Here is a 23,504-nt window from a genome sequence, read left to right as displayed (position 1 = left end):
AGGACTGCACGTGCGTTAAGGGTTTTTTTTCCCCTCCTTACTGCACGTAACAATGGCAAGGAAATTTGTAATTCATAAATAGAAGGGTTAAGTCCACCAAACACCCTCAAACTACTATCAATTTTGATCCCTAAAGTTTATAAATACATGTATCGTATCAGTCATGCCCTTCTACCAATCTAACATGACTTATATGTTGTTTGTTAAATATTAACTCGAGTTTGATGTAAAGTTTGTTTAAAACATGTAGATTAAATTCTAAATAAGTGTATATATATTTGTTAGATAACTCTAAATGTACATCGGTTTATCGTAAATTATTCATAACTCCGTTATTAGCACCGAGTAGGTTCGAATATTTTTTGGAAAGTCAAAATTCCTAAATCGTTTCTAATCACTCCTCCGACAACATCAGCTTAATTCACTTGAAGATCTTGTGCCAGAACTTTCTTGTGAATAAAATGTAAGTCAAGATCCACATGTCAATACATGATTTGCAGCCATTGTAATAGTGCTGGTGTTATCACACCACACTATGGGAGCTTAAATGGGTGTCGCTCCCATCTCAGTTAACAAAAGATCGAACCCACGCCACTTCACATGTAGCATCTGTAAAGCTGCGATACTCCACTTTTGTTGTAGACTTAGAGGTCGATCGTTGCTTCTTTAAGCTCCAAGATAATAAGTGAGGACCAAGGTAGATATAGTACCCTGAGATAATCATCTGTTATTGGGGTAACTACCCTAAGCTGTATCAGAAAATGTTGTAACGATCACCTGTATGGACTGTAAAGATGGAGAACTAGAGATTGAAATCCGTCGTGCTATGCAATCACTATACATCGTGACGAACTCTATTTCTTTCATCACTGCATATAAAACTAAAGTCACCTCCTAAGCTCCTAGTACTCATGGACACCCTACACTTGGTTCCAAAGTTGTTTCCAAATTTGACGTGGTTTCATCCCAAATATAAGACTTGAGTAAAAGAATGTGATGAGAAAGCCTCCCTGCAGTAAAAAAAGTTTTTAGCGGCATTTTTTTATGTAGCGGTGCTTTTAAGTACTGTTAAAAACTCTCCCGGCTTTAATAAAAGTACCGTAAAAAGCGTCGTTGAATCAAGCACTGTAATAGTTAGCGGCGTTTGTGAAAAAAAAAACGCAGCAAAAGATTGGTTTTTTGTTTTCAAACGCGGCAAATGTGTACATCTTTAGTGGCGTTTCCATCCCCCAAACACCGCAAAAGAGCATGACTTGTTGTGGTATTTTTTTTTACCAAAATTTAATTGAATTGACAAATATCATTTTTCTACTCCATAATATCCAAATTTAATATTATGTAGAATTATCCAATAACAGAAAACTTAAAATTTAATTACAACAAGAATTACAAATTAAGTGGAAATAACTAACCATAAAAAATAAAATTTTATAAACACAATGAGTGAAATAACTTGACATCCCTGAAGATACGACTCAAATATCCTAAATTTTACGCACAAACAATGGTTTTACAGAACCCACCAGAGAATTTTTCAATCTATGTATTTACATACAAAACTCAAATTTAGATGGTCAGATTTTAACTGTCAACAACTACTTATCTTGTAAAACCTTTGTATTTGACATTGCCAATGCTATTTTGCTCAGTTGTTTTGCTTTGATCAACGTGTTAGAATCTGAAACAAAAATATGATTGTGGATGCTTAATAATGAACTGAGAGAGTCGGGGTTTAGTTCAAATGTTTTAGAAAAATTCATTTATACCGATACCTTTGAAAAAAAAACAAAGAGAAAAATGCCCCTAATTTAGACAAACAAGGAATGTGTATGTGTAAGCGTTTAAGATGAAGACCAGCAATGTGTTTAAGATGATAAAGCAAGACAAGTTTCAACCAATCCACTTCCTAATGATGAAAATTTCTACATAGCATAGAAGTCAAAACAGAAAGCAGCTTGTATAAGGGAAACAAATAGCTAATATGAAAACTATAGAATTGCAACAATTTTCCCGGAGAAAGGACATTTTTAGATAAGAAACTTCAACAAGAAGTTGCCATTTTCCCTAATCATTTAAAGGGAAATTTAAAACTATAAGAACCACATGCCATATAAAGTACAAGAAGACCGATAAAATTACCGGCATTATCTTCAACGAAGTCGGTTGTAAAACGCTAGGCTTTTGTACAATTGTTTCTGCGATATGCTTCTCAGATCCAAATTTAAAGCCTTCAATGAACGAGATACTAAATAAATTCAAGCAGAACTTTTGAGGGAAGTTGATCCCAGAAGAAGTTCATCAAACGGCAGAAACATTTCTGACGTAAGCAGGTGTTTGCACCTAATTTAGAATTATTTTTTAGAAAAATTGATGGATGGATGAATGTAAACAAGGAATAAAATTACATTGAAATCGGTCAAATCAGGAATCGCATAGTTTGGCAACTTCCCCTGCGTCACAACATACCCTCCTGCACTGCATCATTTAGTTATACTACTAACAAAAGGTACTGTCGGAGAACCTGCAAGCTTAGTGTCTTCTCCATCTTGATCCGTCTCTTCTCACCAGCTTTTCAAGGGCCTAAAACGTTACGTCCACTGGATGAGGAGGTATCACCACCACCTCCCTCACCACTAGCTTTGCTTCCCAAAATCTGAAAGTAGCTGCTTATTATATAACTCTTGCCGAAATCTGAAATTAGGATTTGAAACTTATTATATAACAATTGCGGCGTTTGTTAGTACACATGCCACTAAAGTATGTTACAAAAATGTTACCAAAGTACTCGTCTGTATCGGTGCTTTTTTAAAAACACCACCATATATAAGTTTATCGTGGCGGTTTTATTATAAACGCCACTAAAAGTATATGAATATTGCGACACTCTCCCATATATATTGCGGATTAGTTATTTTATGGTATTTTTCCTTTAAACGTCGTGATGCGTAAAAATTAACGGTGTTTATTTAAAAAACACTGCTATTAGAAACTTATTTTGTTGTAGTGCCTCTTATTGTTCAATGTATAAAAGATATGCGACATGCACAAATTGACTAGAAACAACTACAAGTGTACAACGTCAAGCTTCACCGTTCCTTTCCATATAACCCAAATACTGCAAGTCGCTTGGGCTTGCACCAACTAACCATTGTTCGCCATCGAACATGGCCTTCGATTTTGAAGTCCACTGATCGCCTATTGGTCACGCTGTCCATCGCATCTCTCCCGACGAACTCAAGATTTTATATTACATGATAATTTTTAAAGTTTTTTTTTTGGATAAGCATAATTTTATTATCCAAAGAAGAAGAACTACAACATAAGTCTCAAATGGGAGTAAAAGCACTAATTAAAACAAAAATGCTAGTTAATACCCCAATAATTACAAAGATTAATATTAACTCTATCAATTCTATTAAGATTCTTGTCACTAAGTTTGATTCGAACAAAGTCTTTGATAATCTTTAGCACTTGTTCAGTCGATCTTGATTCTCCTCTGAAAATTCTTCTGTTCCTTTCTTCCTATATCGAGTAGATAAAAGCAGTCCAAGCGATTTTTAAAATGGTGATAAGAAGGGATTTACCCTTCCATTCCAATTCAGCCCATCTAATCCTAGTTTCCCAAGTGTTGTGCGTGTTACTCAAAGAAGAAAGACTCAAGATGGAATTCCACAGTGAAGTAGCAAATGAGCAGTGAACAAACATATGGTTTCTGGTTTCAAGAGACTCATTACATAAGATACATAACTCATCAGTAACAATCCCCATTCTAAAAAGTCTATCTCGAGTTGGAAGTCTGTCAAGAATGGTCATCCATGAAATGATACTGAGCTTAGGAATATGAAGTGGAAACCAGATTATTTTGTGCCAAGGAACCTTAGTTTTATGAACTCTAAGTTCCTTCCATAAGTCTCTTGTCCTCGATAGGCCAGAATTAATAAGGGGAAGTGCTTCACTCCTAAATCTGATAAGTTTTCTAAAGCACCAGCCATAAGTTTTAAGAATAAAAACAGATTATCAATAGAAAAATATTAAAAAAGAATTTAAAATATAATAATTTTAAAATTTTCAGATGAATGATTGTTCATTCTTACTCCACTCGATTTATCCGTGCTCTTTAACGCACCATCGCCTGTTCGGATCCTTCATCTGTCTCTTCATCTTAGACACATTTGATTGCTCTATCCACGGCCGGTGAAATTGGTCTCTTCAGAGACGGCGATAGCTATAAGGCAACTTCCATTCTAATTAAGTTTGTAATTTTTGCCACCACTACTGTTTGATTCTTCTTATGTGCTTCTTTAAAATCACGAGTTGTTATTTAGCTATATTTAGCTTCTTATGTACATTAATTAGAAAACTACCTCTCATTTTCAATTATTTGGAAAAAATAAATATTAAAATAACATATTCTATTAAATATTTATCCAAAAATACTTTATATTAAAAACCAAATAAAATATTTTTTTAGATTTAGATATATTTACTTATTTTTTTGGTACAAGATATATTTACTTATTTATGTATTGTAATGATTGATTTTAATTGTAATTTTATTTATATATTGCATTGATTGATTATAATTATAATTATGTATGGGTTATAATTGAAATTTTATTTATACATTATACTAATTAATTTCGATTACGGTTGCAAAAATATTTAGGGCCCCTTTAATTCTAAAAATATTTTTCATTTTCGTTTTCGTTTTCTTTTTTTGTTTTCAGAAAATAGTTTTCATTTAAGTTTTTTTTGAAAATTAGAAAACATGTTTGGTTTGACTTCAAAGCTAAAATAGTAAATATGTTTGTGGTATCTAATTTTTTAAAATAGAAAAAAAAACAAATAGTTATTAAATAATTAAATTAAACTATAACTATTAAAAAATTTATTACATAAATTTAACATGTGAGTTATGTAAATATAAAACTTATACGAAATTTCATAACACAACTTATTTTAGTTTATAATAAAAATATAATGTTAAATGCATATTGGACATCAATTAAATTTTAAAAATATACAAAAATATTGTTATAAGCACTGGCATACAAAAGCGTCATTGACATAAAAAATATCTTTAGTGTTAATTGAGACCCTCATACTTTTGAGAAAAAATAATTACCGTAGTCCCTGAACATATTTTTTGTACCAAATATGATCTTTAAAAAAATCTAACCCTTTAAATAGAGGAATCAAATGGTTGACCGTCACGAAGCTTATATGACAGTTCACAAACTTACATGGAAATTTACAATATTAATGTGATAGTTCACGATACTGTTGTGGCAATACCCAATGGAAGATTATGTGGTAAATAGAATTGATCGATTATTTTAGAAAGTTTGATGACTTATTTAATTTTTAAAAATTAAAAAAAAAATATTTAGCTTAGAAATATAAAAATTATTAATATATTCAATTCATTAAATATAAAAATACTAAAAGATTAAATTACTAAAAAAGATTAATTTAAGGACTACATTAAGTGTAAAAAAAAGTTTAGGGACCATATTATTGTTTTACAAAAGATTGAGGGTTTCAAATTTCATTAAATCAAAAAAAGTTATTGTTAGAATGATTTAAATTTGTGTAAATTAAGTTAAAAATTTAGATATCATATTTCTTTATTTTTAAATTTTTTTAAATAATATTAAAGAAAATATTAAAACATCATTTTTATATTTTCAAATTTTCATTTATTTTTGTTTTTATTTTTCAGAAATCATTTTTTAGTTTTACAATCAAACACGTTTTTTTCAACGTTTTCTATTTTCTAAACAAATAAAGATGAAAACAACCTATAATTTTTAAAATCAAACATACCCTTACATTTTTGCGTATAGTAAATTAAAAAAATCTTAATCAAAACTTAATTAACTTATTTTTTAAAATAACAAAGTAAATATTTTATGCACGCACATAGTGAACCTAATAAATTGGAATTGTATTGAATTGACGGGTAAAGTTTTTGTTTGGCGGTAAAGAATATTTTTCACCGTTATTATGTCAGTGTTCTATTGCCAAAAAAATGTTCAGTTTACATACATACATACGCGATGAACAAGATCAACCAAAGCTTCTACGGTTCCTGCACAGGCATCGCTGACCAGGAACTGTTACCGGCGATTTCTTCCGATGACGGCGGGGGAGAAAGACAACTACAACGACAAGTGGGACAAGACGAGTGGGAAGACAACCGTTGTTGAATACATTGTACATGGAATCCATGGTTACACTTTGCCAACACTTGGATCCCCTCCCCCTCCACGAATTCAGACAAGCAAATCGCGCATTCAGATTCCTCTCCGGCCAGCTTCATCCCGGTCAAGTAAACCACCGTCCGTGCGGCAGCTTCCTCCGCCACGGGCTTCCTCTGCTGATCGAGTTCTTGGTGTTGCGCTTCGGCAATGCTATTGTCGTCGTTGCTGTGGCGTGAATAACGCGGGCGGCGGTGAGAAGCCGCGGATGGCGGCGTTAAGAGCCAAAGAACATATCAAAGCACAGAAGAGAATGATCAAACCGTGGCCACGTTAGCCTCGAAGCCATTCGAGTTCGAGTAAGGCCGCCACCTACAAGTGTGAAGATTATACGTGGATTCTGAAACGGAAGACATTTCTGGTTCACCTGAAGAAAGCTGTGGGGACAACCATACGAGGCGCTCACCGGTGTCCGCCACCGCCTCCGTTGACGGCGGTGGTCGCAGTTTGTTTTAAATTTCTGGGGGTTTTCTAGCTTTTGATTCGGAGAGATAAAAGGAAAGTAGAGAGGGCGATTGAGTGGGAGCAGAGACGAGGATGATTTATAGCCATATCTTGGCATCAAGAAATGCATACGTGCGCTCCAGGTTTAATAATTCCTTGTTATTAAGTGCTTTTTTTACTGTTTAAAAACCCTTGTCAACTCAAGGAATGGTCATTAACAAAGATAATATTATTCCTTTTAATTTATTCGAATTTAAATAATTTTATTAATAAAGATATAGAAATTTTACTAATAAAAATTTCAAACAGATATTATATTATATTTTATCCAAAGTAATAAAAAAATATTAGAAATTCTACTAACCTTGAAGGATGAGGTAGACCCAGGGAGGGACTATATAATAAGCTTACAGAAGATGGTACTGGAAAAAGATTAGAATCGACCCAAGAAAATGAAATTGATCGATTTTGTTTTTGGTGTTATTTACTGAAAGTGAAAGCTCAAACACCCTTCATCAATTCCCTCCAATGTGTGTTCATACAATTCACAACATGAAATCGGTAAAAAAGTTGAGTTTTTGTATTAAAAATCATACGTCTTCAGAATGCGTATGTTGTCAATAGATTAAAAAAATATTGAACATATATTATCTTATAATCGAATCATACTATTACAAAAATAATTTACGGTCCATACGCCTATTTTTTTATGTGGATATTAAAATTATATTGAGTTCGGTTGCGGACAAATACGGTCCACGGATGTGATATCAAGCAGAAGGCCCACCAAGCCCCCATTATAACCAGAAACCAAACGGAAATAAATAACTTGAAAACAAGGGATGTGCCTGAATTTATTGCCCATATTCGCCTTTGTCCCCAGGGAACTCCACAGTGGATAGTGGTACCACTCACCCTCCATCTATTGCCTTGCTTAGAGGTTTCTTTCACTCATGCTGCATCACCTTCTATATCGTACATCCGATTTTTTGTATTCAATTCGATGTCTCGATACAGACTCTTGTCATTTTCTGTAACTTAATACTCTTGATCATCTTCACCATGATATAATTGAATTTATAATTGAGAATGAGAATCAAACTCAAACCAAGTACATAATTAAGCATTTACCTTGAAAATATGCAAAGGCAAATACCAAAATTACTGCATACAAGCACCATCTTCATCCAATCTTTAGTATAACAGCAAGCATAACTACTTCACAGATTCATTAAGCTCGAGCGTACTCGAATCTTTAATTCTAAACAAGTTTGTTTATTGAAGTACGATGCTAACGACAAGAAAGAAGAAAGAAAAACAAAATTCATTTCGATGAAAAAACAAACAAAAACTACTCACCTATTCAATAGTTTCGGAGATATTCCCCTTCATAATGAACCAGCTTGACAATCGAACTTCACCCGTGACTTCATCGCTTCTCTCTCAACTCCGGGTCTCTGGAGATAAATAATCAAGAGAAGGTGAGATAGAGTTCAATGTTCAAGAGCAACAAGGGCAACAATTAGCTTTCCCCGAAGGTTGAGCCAAACCTCTGAATATGGTCAAGAATTAGAAGCCTGGGTCCAGGGGGTATTTTCACATCTCTAAGAGCACTGAAACACATTAGACAATTTCAAGGCCATTAGATTATATATACAGAGAGTTCATAAAACACTAATTTGAAAGTTAAATTTGGATAAAAACTTCAGTTACTTGCCTATCGGTGAGAAAAGGCAATGTGTTATCGGTTAACAAGCCCTTCTTGAAGTTCTTCTCGTAGTTCTGGAGGCCAAGACTGTTTAACAAGGATCTTGCTCGGGAATAGTACACATCCTCAGCAGGTGGTTGAGAAAACTTTTGCCCTAACTAAATAACCGTAAAAAAGGCTGTTACATATGATACCACAGGCCAGTAGAGTACTATTTTTAAGCCGTATTCCTTATACTCAGCTGTTAAAAAGAAAATTTACTCGAGAAGCTCATGGATATAGAAACACAACAAACTTGATTCAAGATGATTAAATTCACAGCTTTTATAGCAGTTAATAATCAGAAATCACTAAAAATAAGATAATGTTATTATGGAGCATAATGGGATGATTGAACAACCTGGAAAAGCCCGCCTTGAACGAGTGCGAAAAAAAGTCCAGAAGTGACTGCATTTGCAGCCTGATTAGGGCCACCCATGCCACTCACTAAAGAGAACATGGCCCCAGAACCAAAAGCCGCCACCATGCTGCAAGAATAGAATATTTACATTACAAAACCATGGAAACCAAAGTAAGTCGAGCAATAGATACATGCATAAACCAAATGGAGTCTACAGTACGACATTCAAACAACAAACTTAGAAAATAACCTATCCATCTTAAGCTTTCTTAAGACGAATATCAAACAATATGCAAATAGTATAGAAATGCTAATTTATGATGGTTCTGAGGTGGAGAAAGCAGAATGCCCCAAGAGAACGCAACATAAACTGATAAAAGTGGGGCACGAGAGGTGTAATCTAGACCAGCGAATGAGAGAAGAAAAATTTTGCATGGATTTGTAATTGATTAAGGCACCTTGAGGTTTCTCAATTGAGTGGAAAATAAGCTAGTTCCAAATGAAAAAAAATCTTCAAAAATTGGTGTCTAATTTGCTACATAAATATTAAACAATCAGTTAATCACCCTAAAACTGTATCAATAAAATGTTTGAGAATTTATTTCTATTCATCAGATGCTTATGAAATAGAAAAATAAAAGGACCATGATCTCACATAGCCAAATACAGCCTATTTTAGCAAGAAATGGAAATCAAGTTGGCTCCGGAAAGGCTACATCTTAAGAATTTCGAGGAAAAATAAAGAAAAAATGCATCCAAATTAAGACTTGACGACAAACCACAGGACTAAACGAGTCTTCATCCTTTCCAAAACATAACACCAAATTCAGTAAAAGCCAACATATATATCACCCATAACATTTCCATGGCCTGGAACAAACTGTTTGACCATAACATTTGTAAAGCTAAGACCCTTAAAGAAAGTCACCGAGATTTCTTTGCATCTCAATAGGAATCTCACTAGATTCGGCATACGAGACAAAAACGGATTACAATACATGACGAAAAACAATTTTATTTTGTGTTAGAAACGAGTTCATTTAAAGCATCATCTGTTGGTATCTTGAATGGGTGTATCGAGCATATTGCAGCATATGTTAGTAAGTCATAATCCGATTGACTATAACCAGTTGCAATATCCGCTAGCTATAAAACAACAGAAAGAAAATCAAAGAAGATTATAAAGTCCACCTAGATTGAACATCCTCTTTCCCTCTCAATCTTTTCATAACAGAAGCTATGCCAGCATTGACACCGGTCATCACCGCGAAATTACGAGCTTGAACCCAGGGACCTCCTGATAGAGCCTGCAATTAAAACAGCATGAATCAAATATCAATAAAACCCACATACCCATTAACAATTCAATGCTAATTAGAAAACTATTCATAATTTTGTAAACAACAATATAACTCAATTAGCATGTACGGGTAAGCAATATTTGACTCAATTCGAAAATTCGATCTTTTCAACTAGAAAAAACTCAACTTGAATTGACTTCGGGTATTAATTTCATAAACTCGACTCAAATTTTTTTAAAATTTGGCACAATTTATAATTTTTTAAAATTTGGCACAATTTATAAAATAGAACTCGAATAACTCAAATAGTAAATCGAATAACTAAACTTTTAGAGATAAGTGATTTGACTTTCAAATCTAAGTCGAGTCTATAGAAACTCGTTTAAATTGGAACCAAATAGAAACATAATATTATAAATATTTACGATTAAATTTAAACATAGACTTAAACAACTAGACTCAACAAAATTTCAAATAGTACTCTCAACTCGATTTTTTTTACTTGACTATGTGCACTATCTAGGAACATGGTCCTCCCCAGAATCACACAATCAACATTAATATATGTATTCTTTTTCGAGATATGAAAAGAAATATCGAGATCGCAGATAAAAAAAAAAGACCTGGGCTTGCTTGAGAGAAGACATTGCCTGAGGATTGAGGGAAGCCTGAGGAGGAGTTGGAAGAGAAGAGGAAATGTCGTTGGTGAGGGTACCCATGATAGCACCGATAGCAGCACCCTGGGCGGCGCCGGTGGCGGTCACCACCGCCGCCTCGACTGGCATGGACTGCTTGGCTAGCCAAGCCTTGAACCCGTTCTCAACTTCCTTGAACTTGGCTTGGAATTGCTCCAAAGGGTTTTGTTGGGCCATCAAAAACCTGGAAACCACCGCCATTCTTTGCTCTTTACCTCCCTCCATTTCGTTACAACTTGTGTATGTGATATCCTCGAGTAAAGAAATGGGGCATTAGAAATGGGAATGGTTGCCTGATCCATTTTCTCCGCCTTTGTTTTTTGTTTTGGTATTACTCGAAAATGGGCTTTTTGCCAAAACAATCTTTCCAGCCATTGATGATGGCATCTCTTTCTAACAATGTAGCCCAAATTAGGGAGGTTGAAAAATATCCGACTCCTCGTTCTGCGATCCGAATTTAAAAAACAATGTAATTTTTTAAAATTATTATCCGATCAAGTCGGGTACCCGACCCATAATTTTTTCCTGTTAGTTACATGGGATCTGGGCCAAAATATTTTTTATAACCGAGTATTCGGCCTGATAATTTTAATATATATATATATATATATATTTAAATTATATTTTTATTTTACGTTCCTTAATATTTTTATCTTAAAATAAAATTTAAATCTTAAATTTTTCCTAAGTTTTTATTATCTATTTTTAAGTTTTGAAATTTTAAAAAAATGTTAATTTGTCAATAAAATTCAAAAGGAAAAATCATGATTGATTTTAATATTTTTAATTTTTTCTTTTAGAAATAAATTTTAATATATATATATATATATATATCCAAATATTAATCCTTAAAACTCACTTCAAATCACTATTTTTTGTGTATGGATTATATATTATGAATTTTTAAAATTTTATGTATTTATTATGTGATTTTTTTAAATATTTTAAATTAAAAAATAAAATATATAAATTGATATCGTGACTCAAAAATACGGGTATCCGTCTATCTAGTGCCTGGACTTAAGAGGTCGGATCACAGGTCGATCAATATACTATCTGAAGAACCGAGTACCCGGTACTTCGAGTATCAAAAAAATGCGATAACCTAATTTTGAATACCTAGCCCAAGTATATGCTTATATCTTTAGATATTTATCGATATTTAGTGATTTTTGTGAGTTTAGATATTAAAAATATTATTTGTTATAAATTTAAATATGGATGATGGTATTTCAATAGTTAAATATAATATTAAATTATAAAATAAAAAATATAGTTGTTTTATGAGATTTGAATTTTAAGTATTTGTACGAACTAAGTGGACTCCGTGGTAAAGGAATTGTTATTATTCTTTGAGAAACTGGGTTCGACCACCATAGATGCCAAATGTGTGAGAATTCAATGTCAAAATGTTAAGAGTTATATTCGAACAAATATTGACTTGTAGTTACCCCATATTAATAAAAAAATTAATTAATTATTTAATTTTGAGTAAAATTTGATTTATGTAAATTCATATATTTAAAATATGATTTCATTTTTTTAATATAGATTTTATATAAATTTAAATGTTTGAAGAATAATAATGTTTAATCTAAATTCAAAAGGTATGAAGAAATTTGGAGACAATAGTCACCAAAATACTCTTACAAAATTAAAATATTAAAGCTAAAGATATGAAGTAAATTAAAATATTAAAGCTAAAGATATGAAGTAAATTAAAACATTCTAGTGAAAATGACGACCAACACCAAAATATAATAACTTTCATAAAATCTCATTGTCTCTATCAAATGAGACGCTTTACGAAGTGATAAAGGAGTAGTGAGTGAACCAAACAATTTGAAAGACTGTTTCGCTACACAATTCTGATTATATCGATAAATAATCTTTTACCAAAAGATGAGATATGACTATATGTGGCCACCAATAAACCAATCAGAAAATAAATGTCGTGATGATTTTTTGTGCGAAAACCAAAGCGACCACAAAGATATGCAAAAAATATACAAAAAACATAAGAATTATGCCACAAGAGCAGAGAAAAATGTATCACAAGAACATATATTCTTATTCAAAATTAAAAATACTAAGAAAAAATAAAATAAAATAAATAATAGAATTAACTGAATTCAATTAACTTTAATTAAATAAGTAAATGATATATTTTTAAAATTAAAGTAAGCATTAGTTAATAGAATTAGAAGTTATATTGTAGTAAATCACTTTATAGAAGTTTAACCGAATATTGTTAAAAGTTATTATTATATTATATTTTAAATTAATAATAATAATAATAATAATAATAATAATAATAATAATAATCCTTCTTAGTTTCCCCTACTTGCAAGTAAAGTAAGTAATAGCCTAGTCTGAGTAGAATTAGGTTAACATAGTGTTCTAAATCCTTGTATAAATACCAAACAATTCTCCTAACATTTTCCCTCAAATTTTCAGCCTGTGATTATCAGCTATACATTATCAACTTCAGATTTTCGCTCTCTGTTTGGTTTTGGTTTTTGCATTCACCAATGGCGTCGACTTCGAAGAAGATAACATTGAAGAGCTTCGACGGAGAGACTTTCGAGGTGGACGAAGCGGTGGCGCTTCAATCGCAGACGATCAAGAACATGATCGAAGACTCTTGTGCCACGACGAAATCCCCGTCCCTACCGTCAACGGTAAGACCTTATCGAAGGTCCTCGAGTATTGCAAGAGGCACGTCGATGTTGCAACCAACGACGAAAGTAACTCGGATGAACTCAAAGTTTGGGACGCGGATTTCGTCGACGTCGATCAAGAGACCATCTTCGACCTCATCATGGTTAGTTTTTCTTTCGTATTTGCAAATTCTATAAATAAATAAAAAAGTTGCTTGTATATACGATTTGAGAGTGAAAATTGGATGGATTTCAGGCTGCCAACTTTTTGAACATAAAGGAGCTGTTGGATTTGACGTGCAAAACGGTGGCTGACATGATGAGGGGAAAGACGCCGGAGCAGATTCGGAAGACGTTCCACATCAAGAACGATTACACCCCTGAAGAAGAAGATGAGGTTCGGAGGGAGAATTCGTGGGCTTTCGATCCATAAATTTAGGGTTTTATTTTAACCATCCAAATTAAACAGTTTATGTTATGATTAGGTCATTTCTTTATCTTATTTAAAAGTTTTACATCGTTGTCTTATGTTATGATTAGGACATTTCTTTATCACGTAATCTAAATATTATATTCCTATCCTTTCTCATTGAGGGTTTCATTTTTTTTTAATTTTCTCTCTTTTAAAAAGGAGTAAAGGAAGCATTAACCACTCTATTAAAGGTGGATATTCAATCGAATCAAGTCAAATTAAATTAAAAGATTTCGAGTTAATCGATTGACGAGTTATATTTTATAATTTAAATTTTATTAAAAAAAATTAGTCAAGTTGAATTATTTTAAATTCTATTTAAATTTAATCGTAAATAGTTATAATGTTATAGTATTATTTAATTATAATTTAAATGATTTTTTATAATCATATACGATACACATATACTTGTTTCATATTCTGTATATAATATACATATATCATGCGAAACTGAGAAACTCAACTTAAATTTAAAAATTAATTTATTAATTATTAAAAATTCTAGGTATTCGAATTCTGTTATATAATCGATATTTTAAATGGAAAAATAAATTGATTTTTTCGAGTGGCATGAATTTTGCTCAACCATGCTCTCTAAGGTTACATTCTATAAATAGGATAAACTCTAATTGCAGAATCCCATCGCCGGTGACCGGAACAATGAACTCCTCTCACTTCAATTACCACTCAACCTTTCCCCAACTATTCGCCGTTCTCTTGGCGTTTTCATGGCTGATCACAGCCGAAGCTCAGACACACGAACAGTTCCTTCATTGCCTTTCTCTTCATTCAAAAGATTCATCCACCATTTCCATGCTCACTTACTCTCCAAACAATCGTTCTTGTTCATCGATTTTGGAATCATCGATTCAAAATCTTAGGTTCGACACGGCGGCCACTCCAAAGCCTTTACTCATCGTTACACTTGTCCATGCATCCCATATCCAAGCAACGGTTCACTGTTCGAGAACCCACGGGTTGCAGATAAGAACTAGAAGTGGCGGCCATGATTTCGGGGGACTTTGGCATGTTTCTGAAGTTCCGTTTGTTCTCATCGATTTGGTTAATCTTTGATCGATCAATATCGACGTTGAAAACGGGGTAGCATGGGTTCAATCCGGAGCGACATTAGGTGAACTGTATTACAGGATCAATGAGAAAAGTAAAACGCTTGCTTTTCCAGCGGGTACTTGCCCTACCATCGATGTCGGTGATCATTTCAGCGGCGGAGGGTACGGCGTTTTTTCAGAAAAAACGGTCTCGCCGCTGTTAATGTTATCAATGCTCACGTGATCCATGCTAACGGAAGAATTCTCAATCGAAAATTCATGGGAGAAGATTTGTTCTGGGCGATCCGAGGAGGTGGCCGAGGTAGCTTCAGGATTGTTCTCGATTGGAAACTAAGACTGGTTCCAACTTCCGATTCCACCAACCGTGACCGTCTTCCAAGTCACCAAAACCATGGAACAAAACGCAGCTCAACTCATCCATCGGTGGCAGTACGTGGCACACAAGCTTCCTAAAGACATAATCATGGCCGTCTTCATATCAAGGGTAAACGAAACAGTCCAAGCTTCTTTTAAAGGGACTGCATTGAAACGAGTTGGATTCAAGGTCTTTACATGGGTCAATTTCCGAACAACACTCTGGAAAATCTGCTTAACAGTACAGCCGCCAACAAAAGTTCGTTCAAAGTAAAACCAGATTACGTGAAAGAACCCATACCAGAGCCTGTATTTGAACTTAAACGAAGAAGGTAGATACCGGTTCAATTAGTTTGATACCTTATGGTGGGAAAATGGTCCAGATACTTGGATAAGGAGATTTTACGATGAGATGACTCCCTATGTTTCGAAATCTCCGAGAGAAGTGAATGTGAATTACAGGGATTCGGATATAGGGGCTAACAACAGATCAGGTAACACGAGTTATGCAGAAGCTAGAATTTGGGGTTCGAAATATTTCAAGAATAACTTCAAAAGATTGGCGATTGTGAAGACATTGGTGGACCCTCAGAACTTCAAGCACGAACAAAGTATCCCATCTCTTTCATCTTCTTAGAAGGAGAAGAATGAGAAAGTGTACCGTGGTCTCTTAAATTTAAATAAAATACTTTTTTTTGTTACATTTAAAAAAAATGACCAAAAACCATACAATGCACACCCATAAGTGTCATTTAAGTTATTGCCAACAAGAAGTTCAGTTGATTTCTAAAGGGTTAAAAACCAAGCAAAGATGACTAATATTTAAAACCAAAAAGAAAAGAAAAGGTACCATAAAAAAGATAGCACTGGGTTTCATCATCCACTAGTTTTACATAAATTCAGGCAACATACCACACAAACTCCATTAGTACCTACATCATCATCTTAGATCGGTATTCGGTAATACTCTTCTTATATATGATGGGACATAATTTCCCCTCGAACTCCATTCATCCCAGAAACGTAGGATTTCCAGACTTAATGTATGCACATCAGTCATTAACTGGTTCGGCCTGAAAATATAATCAGTCACATAAATGGGTGATTATAAACAGCAATTTCAAACCAGTCATCCAAAATAGAGCTGGTTTACGTTTCACTTTTAAAATACACCCTACAATAAAATCATTGCAAGTCCTAAATTACATGCACGGTATGTTAATTTATGTATGGAATCAAGCACCATCACCACTGTGCTAGTTCGCATGTGCCCCATAAACACAAGCCACCAAGACAGACATGGACCGTAGCATCGAATATAGGGAATCAGAATTAGCATACCTTATCAGGTGATCCTGACCTTGACCTTGACCTTGATCTCGATCTTCCCGAGTCAATGAATAAAAAAGGGATGGAAAAGTGTTTTCATAAAAGGTAAGTTAAACAGCAAAACTGGATAATAAAGCAAAAAGGCAACAGCAGGTTGAGCCCCAATTACCTGGATGACTTAACAGGAGAGGTAGATTTCGATTTAACTGGAGATTTGGACGTAGATCTTTCCCTTGATTTACAGAGTATGAAAACGAAAACGAAAACGGGTTAAGAAAACAGAGGATTGACATGCATTTAATTATTTTTTAAAGGAAAAAAAATGAAAAAGACTGAAAAGAGAAGGAAAAAGGAGTTTATACCTGCGATCTCTTCTAATGCTGCGGCTTCTGCTTCGGCTCCTGGATGGACTGCTCTCGTACCTCTTCACCTATCCAAATAGATGAACAAATAATCACTACATGTTTATCATAACGAAAATTGAATTTGAAAATTCCACTGTCGAAACAACAAAAGGATAAACAATTTCCAAAAATAATGTTTCTGGATCTATGCATTCCGAATTATGATGACCACAATAACAGAAATCCTTTGCTATTCTAACTAACGGGAATTTCAAAAACACTAGGGTTCCCTGGAGAACGTAGGGTGCAGGATAGTTGGGTAAAAAAGAAAAATAAAGGGATGGTAGGGCCATATTGATTCATGTTTTTAGAACTTTGTCAAGGTACAAGCATTAGTCCCAGATGCATGAACATATAGATAGGAACCATAACTTTGCAACAATTACAAGGTTTCACGGATCAACCCACATAGATAATGGAACATTCATCATTCACAAAATTCTTCAAGACCAGCTATCATTTAACAGCTCAAAAACAATTATGAGGGTGTAACAACAGTAAATTGGTAACAGTAGAATAATGCATCTCCGGGTTACCCGAATATAAGCTCTTGCCCAAGGATTTCTAAACTCGGTGTCATCGAGTTTGCGAATCTGTAAAATGTTAGAACAAGCCAGTTCAATTATAAGCACTGAAGAAACAAATTCATGGCAAGTTAGCCAAAATTTCTCTCTAAACCACTTACAGCATATTTCATGTCATCATAATTGGTATAATCAACAATACCAAAAGTCCCTGAATGAATAGAGAGATAATTAATGAAAAATCATTCAAAATCATGACACATAACTAATTCAATGCATAAAGAGAACACTCATAAACCAGATTCAGATGCTCCATACAAGCATACAAAATTTTTTTTTTGATAGGAATGGAAGGCCTCGTTAAAAACCCCCTTCTTGATTAAAAGAACTTAGTGGTAAGCTCCTTAATCAGCGGAAGGAGGAAAAGAGTGCCTTAAAAACTTTATTGATAATATAATCTTACATAATATTTAAACACTACACCACAATACATCCCATAAAACTTAACAACAATTTTCTAATAGACCTTCTCGCTGGACCAGAAAATCCAGTGACAGGTCCTTACAGTCAACCTATCCCTTTCTTAGCTAAGCTATCAGCCTCCCCATTGCTCGCTCTTGGAATCCACCTCACTGAATGAACCTTGCCATTTGAAAGAGTCAAAATCTGATTAACCAAAGACAAGTAGAAAACAGGAGCCAAAGCCGGTGATTTAATCCATTCCACTACCGACTTGCAATCACTCTCAACAATCAATCTCCCAACAGAAACCCAAACTGAAGCCAGAAAAATTTCAATACCCCTTTTAATAGCCTTTAATTCAGCTAGCGGAGGAGTAACTTGGTCTACTTTCTCTGAAAAAGTCAAAAGCGTGCAACACTCCGTGGTAGGAACTGATCTTGAATTCTAAACAACAGCCATTAATCATCAAAACCGTCCCATATAAGTGTGCTCTCATTAGAAGACAAGAATATCAAATAGCATCATTTTACACCCAAAAGAATTGGAACAAGGTAAGAATATATGTGAAAACATCAAAATGAAACATAACTAAACAAAGAAGAAACAGAAGGTGCAGCAGGGAAATAAAGTAAACCATGGACTGCAAGTGCCTCGTTAACATGTATCCATAGTTCATACCATCACTGTCACGCGAAATTTCAGCAAAACACACATCACCAGCTTTCCGCATGTGATCCTGAAAAGAAATTACAAAATAGTTAAGAGCTAAAGCAGAACTAACAAAGCCTAAGATCTCTTTTTTAGTTTTAAAAGTTCTTAAACCTTCAGATCTTGCCAGGAAGCTGAAGAAGGGAGTCCTCGCACAATAACTGCAGGACAAACAGAATTTGTAGAACTATCTCTTAGCACAAGTAAAGCCGGATAGGTTAATTAGGATAACACCGTTAATATACTAAATGGACCTCGATATTCAGAATGGCGTGAGGTGCCAAATTTAGATCCACCCCGACGATCACTTGATGATTGTCCTCTACCACCATGTGCAAGCTCAACCTACAGCAATTACAATGAAAGACAGATCAAGAAAAAGTTGTATGTCAACAGGATACAGATCAAAACAATAACAACCTAGTATTACCCTCAAACGACAACCATCAAAGTTATAACCATCTCGACCCCTGATTGCATCTTCAGCATCCCTTGATTTATCAAACTATGAAACAATCACAAATTAAAGGCGTTGTTACAGTTTAGACATGTCTACTCTGTGAAAACATATAAAATGAGACATACCTCAACAAAACAATAACATGGAGGGCGCAGCGGGATCTTCAATTCGATATCCAAAATACGACCATACTGTAAACGAGATACACATGTTATAAAATAACATTAGCAGGAGATTGTACATTAATGCTGTGGTTCATTTAATCCAAGTCCAATATACATTCACCAAAATCAAGTACAAGCATAAGAAAATTCATTACATAAAGTAATCAACTAAATGATTCAGAACACCATAGGAAAAGGTTATATTTATTTCACTTAATAAAAAGGCATTGGCAGAAAAGTAAATCCGGCACCTACCTTGTAGAATAGATCTTCAACCTCCCATTCTCTAATATCAGAGGGTAGGTTGCCAACATAGATTGTGCGAGAGAAGCGACCACTCATTTCCAGTAACAGGGAAAAGTTAATAGAAATATCTCACTGCATCCACAAAAACTAAACCAAATTAATAGAGAAAGAAAGGTCCCAATTAAATTTTTAATGAAATTCTCTCCACAAAGGTGTCCCATTATCATCAACATCTACTACGAAAATAAGGAAAAGAGGTTATTGCAAAACCAAAAGCCATGAAGCACACCAAGTGAGCAATTCCTCCAATAGAGAGCTGTGCTCCAAAAGCTCCATTGTTCATTTGCTTCACAGATGTTGCACAAGCTATAAAATGATTTGAAACATAATTTGTTCTCATCATGCACCCAAGAACAATTAGCCAGCATAAGGAACAACAATCTCCAATCATTAAACAAAACAAAAACCAAAACTCCACCCTGACTTCCCCACTCCCTTCTATACCCTCTATGTATCATTGCAAACCAAAAAGCATGAAGCTGACACCAAGTGAGCAATTCCTCCAACAGAGAGCAGTGCTCCACAAGCTAGAACAAGATTTGAAACTTAATTCATCCTCCCACTAGCATTTAGCCAGAGCTTCGCAAGGGAGCAACAATCTCGTTTCATCAAACAAAACAAATCAAACCCAAAACTCCTATTCCCCCTATGTATCATTGCAAAGCTCCTATTTGTCCGAGCGCTTGTCATCTATCATAAACAAAGGATGTGTGTCACAAGATAAAGTAAGATTTTCAGACATATTATTTCATTTCACCTCACTCGTATATCTAATTCAACTACATTCAGAGACGTGCCCAAGATTTTATGTTATGGGAAAGTTTATAAAAATTTAGGAGGAACGAACATATAAAACTTTAAGGTACGAAATAATATTATCAATAAAATATACAAAGAAAATATCTACAATATATTATAATTTGAAATTTTCAGAGCCCCACCAGCCCCATTCGGATCATCTCACTACATTGAAGAAAAATGTTAAACTCGAAAATACATTTTCCGCTAGTTTTTCCCATTTCTTTTTAATTACTGCAATTGCTTTTAATAGATTATGCGAACATTAAACAAACAACAAAATGAAACGATAATTCAAAACAATCAATATGGAAACGTAATGGGGAAGAATTGAGAGCCTAGGAAGAGAGAACCGAACCCGGCGATAGACAATTAGCGGAATAAAAGCAGGGATTAATGGGGCTTCAGCTCGCGCTTGCTTAGGAAAATCTGACTCGGCCAACCGCCAACTCGCTAGGGTTCGTTGCTCGTCGTTCGTCCAGCGATAATCTGAATTCTGAATTCGTGTCTGCGGATGTTCTGGTGGGATTATCTAATGCCTTCTTGCTTTTAAGTTGAAAACCTGTAACCAGATGTGATCCAACTCGGCCCATTGTAGAATACGGCTCGTGCAGTTTTAATGGCAAGTAGAATTAGATCTGGGCCTAAACCCGATTTGAATTAGAGATGGTAACTAAGGATGGCAAGGGTCGGGTTGTCAACCTAACCTAACCTGAAAAAATATATGCTCCACCTAAATCCGGCCCAATAAAAAAAATTTATAACATTCATCTGATCCGACCTGATTTGAAAAAATATATAATCCATCGGTTTCGACTATATCCGAGTTTTTAAAAAGTATAGTTTTTTAAAATCATTTTATGATTTTTTATAGTATTGAGTAGGGATGGGCATGGGTGGGGTCGTGTCAAATTTTCAGTCCACTAGACCGACCCTAAAATTTTAAACCCTCCACCAAGTTTGAACACAACCCGAAAAATATACCACTTTCACCTTACCCTATTTTTTGAGATAAAATCCAAACCTGAACCGAAATAATATATTTATTAAAAATATTATTTTTATTCAATAAAAATAGGGATTTAATTAAAAGAAAATAATATATAGAGGGACATTATTGCAATTATCCCTAAATATTAACATTATAATTTTTTTCGGGTCGAGTATTTTTCACCCTAGACCCAAACCCGACCCAACCCGAACATAACTTTAAAAATCCCGACCCAAAAATCCATTTTTAAAAAAAAAAATCCTACCTGATTGGGTTCGAGTTTGTAATGCCCCAGAATCCAGGTCAGAAGTTCGAGTCAACCCGAAACCCGTAAGTCAACCCAGTTAGGCCTCTTAAGATAGTTGGACCAGTTCAAAAAGGTATTAGGCTTAAGGTTGGCCCAAAAGTCAAAGAAAGTGATTTTTTTAATATAAGTTATGAAGGAAAAGGACTACAAGTTTAGTTTATCCGTAACTTGTTTTAAAGGTTAAAAACCTTTTATCTTCCTTATTTTTCACGTGAGTCATTTTTCAAAAATATCTTCCCATGTTCTTCTTCTCCAAACTCTTCTTCTTCATTTATTCTACTTAGCCAAGATCAAGTTTTAAGGAATTTCAAGCTTAGTTTAAATCCACCAAGGTAAGAGTCTTATTATTCTACTCTCAATTTTCATTTCAAGCTCTTAATAATAAGTTTTGTTTAAGATTTATGAAATGGGTTTTTAAGAATTGTTTTAAGTTATTTTAGGAGAGTGTTTGAGTTGTAGGGAGTGTATTTAAGCTTTACACCTAGTTACGTAATCCATTTTTTATACCTTGATTAGTTAAAGAGGTTGAAGAGAGAGTTCAAGCCATGGGAAAAGGAAGAGTGGATCTCTAGTTGATTCAAGAAGTGTTCTAGGATCCAAATAATTCATGTAATACACTATTTGTTTTTCCATACCAGTTGTAGGATCATTAGAAAGAAATTTAGCTTGAAAGTTGAGTATGAACATGTTTATTAGCTTTCCATGGTAGATTTATGTTTAATGATTTTAGCATGTTTCTAAGCCTTATTTATGTTATATTTAATCACATAAGACTTTAAGAACGTTTGGGGACCTCACCAAGGTCTTTGGGTTAGATGAATATAAGATTTTCGAGTGAAAATGTGTTTTCTGCAGGTGGAGTATCAATACTATATGGATATTATCGATACTTGTTCATCATTCCAAACAAAATGCGGGTTTTCTGGGTAGGAATATCGATACTCTTACAAGAGTATCGTTATTTTAGGAATAGTTTCGAAACTCCCAGGCAAGTATCGAAACTTGCCAGAACATAGGGATAAAAAATATCCATACTTATATAAAGTATCAAAACTTTAGTAGTAGTATTGGTACTCCAGGGATAGTATCGATACTTTCAGTCTGATTTGGGCAAAAAGGTCAGTTTTTGAGGAATTTAGACACGAGGTACCCAACATTTCTTTATATCATCAAATAAGACTACAAGTGGAACAATATTAATGTTAATTCAAACGTAGAAACCAAATAATTAGGGAAAAATAAGACTAACCTTATTTGATGCTTGGGAAATAATTTGGACACCCGAGTTCCTTTAGAAAAGCTAGTGGAGTTGAAAGTATAGATGCAGTCTGGATATATCCTTAGGTAGGGCGCAAGGCCCTTAAAATTGACTAACTAAGGTTGAGGCCTGACACTCGCAAGGGGTGGATTAGTCAGAGATATAATGTACGATGCAGAATTCTAGGGGTCATATCTCAGTAGACTAAAGGGGTATGTGAGCTCCGAGGTGCAGTAATCCCTCAGTTGCACCAGGATGTCTACATTAGCATATAGAGTGAGTATCACAAGGATATTCACTAAGCAGATTAGGTCAGTAGACTTGATATATAGCCTTTCATTGATATGCAATTAGTATGTTTCGGCTATTAGTGTGTCGTTGAGCTAGTTATCTCAACATTCTGATTGTTTCTGTGGGCAGGTCTGTAGA

At 34.2% G+C, this 23,504-nt stretch overlaps 2 protein-coding genes and 2 pseudogenes across 2 annotated transcripts; 1 reads left to right on the top strand and 3 right to left on the bottom strand.

Moving 5' to 3' along the window:
* Positions 1 to 5,967: 5,967 nt before the first annotated feature.
* Positions 5,968 to 6,712, bottom strand: LOC120213713 (annotated as a pseudogene).
* A 1,153-nt stretch (positions 6,713 to 7,865) lies between these two features.
* LOC120213710 (chloroplastic import inner membrane translocase subunit HP30-2-like) lies at positions 7,866 to 11,048 on the bottom strand. Its single transcript, XM_039211771.1, has 6 exons — positions 10,737 to 11,048; positions 10,004 to 10,119; positions 8,813 to 8,939; positions 8,422 to 8,570; positions 8,255 to 8,317; positions 7,866 to 8,161 (listed from the first exon to the last, which is right to left on the bottom strand). Exons 1-6 carry the CDS (start codon positions 11,031 to 11,033, stop codon positions 8,134 to 8,136), a joined length of 780 nt encoding a protein of 259 aa, XP_039067702.1. The 5' UTR covers positions 11,034 to 11,048; the 3' UTR covers positions 7,866 to 8,133.
* A 2,276-nt stretch (positions 11,049 to 13,324) lies between these two features.
* LOC120213712 lies at positions 13,325 to 14,306 on the top strand (annotated as a pseudogene).
* Positions 14,307 to 16,285: 1,979 nt separating this feature from the next.
* LOC120213709 (serine/arginine-rich splicing factor SR34A-like) lies at positions 16,286 to 21,042 on the bottom strand. Its single transcript, XM_039211770.1, has 13 exons — positions 20,878 to 21,042; positions 19,671 to 20,411; positions 19,377 to 19,442; positions 19,222 to 19,296; positions 19,046 to 19,136; positions 18,906 to 18,952; positions 18,762 to 18,819; positions 17,783 to 17,832; positions 17,634 to 17,690; positions 17,056 to 17,123; positions 16,863 to 16,925; positions 16,706 to 16,748; positions 16,286 to 16,437 (listed from the first exon to the last, which is right to left on the bottom strand). The coding sequence occupies exons 2-13, from the start codon at positions 19,755 to 19,757 to the stop codon at positions 16,417 to 16,419; spliced, it is 726 nt and encodes a 241-aa protein (XP_039067701.1). The 5' UTR covers positions 19,758 to 20,411; positions 20,878 to 21,042; the 3' UTR covers positions 16,286 to 16,416.
* Between the last annotated feature and the right edge of the window lie 2,462 nt (positions 21,043 to 23,504).

This window comes from Hibiscus syriacus, unplaced genomic scaffold (assembly GCF_006381635.1).
Source record: "Hibiscus syriacus cultivar Baekdansim isolate YM2019G1 unplaced genomic scaffold, ASM638163v2 tig00110044_pilon, whole genome shotgun sequence".
NCBI classification, from domain to species: domain Eukaryota; kingdom Viridiplantae; phylum Streptophyta; class Magnoliopsida; order Malvales; family Malvaceae; genus Hibiscus; species Hibiscus syriacus.
The sequence above is the reverse complement of the archived record's forward strand: the minus strand, read 5'-3'. Positions and strand labels throughout refer to the sequence as shown.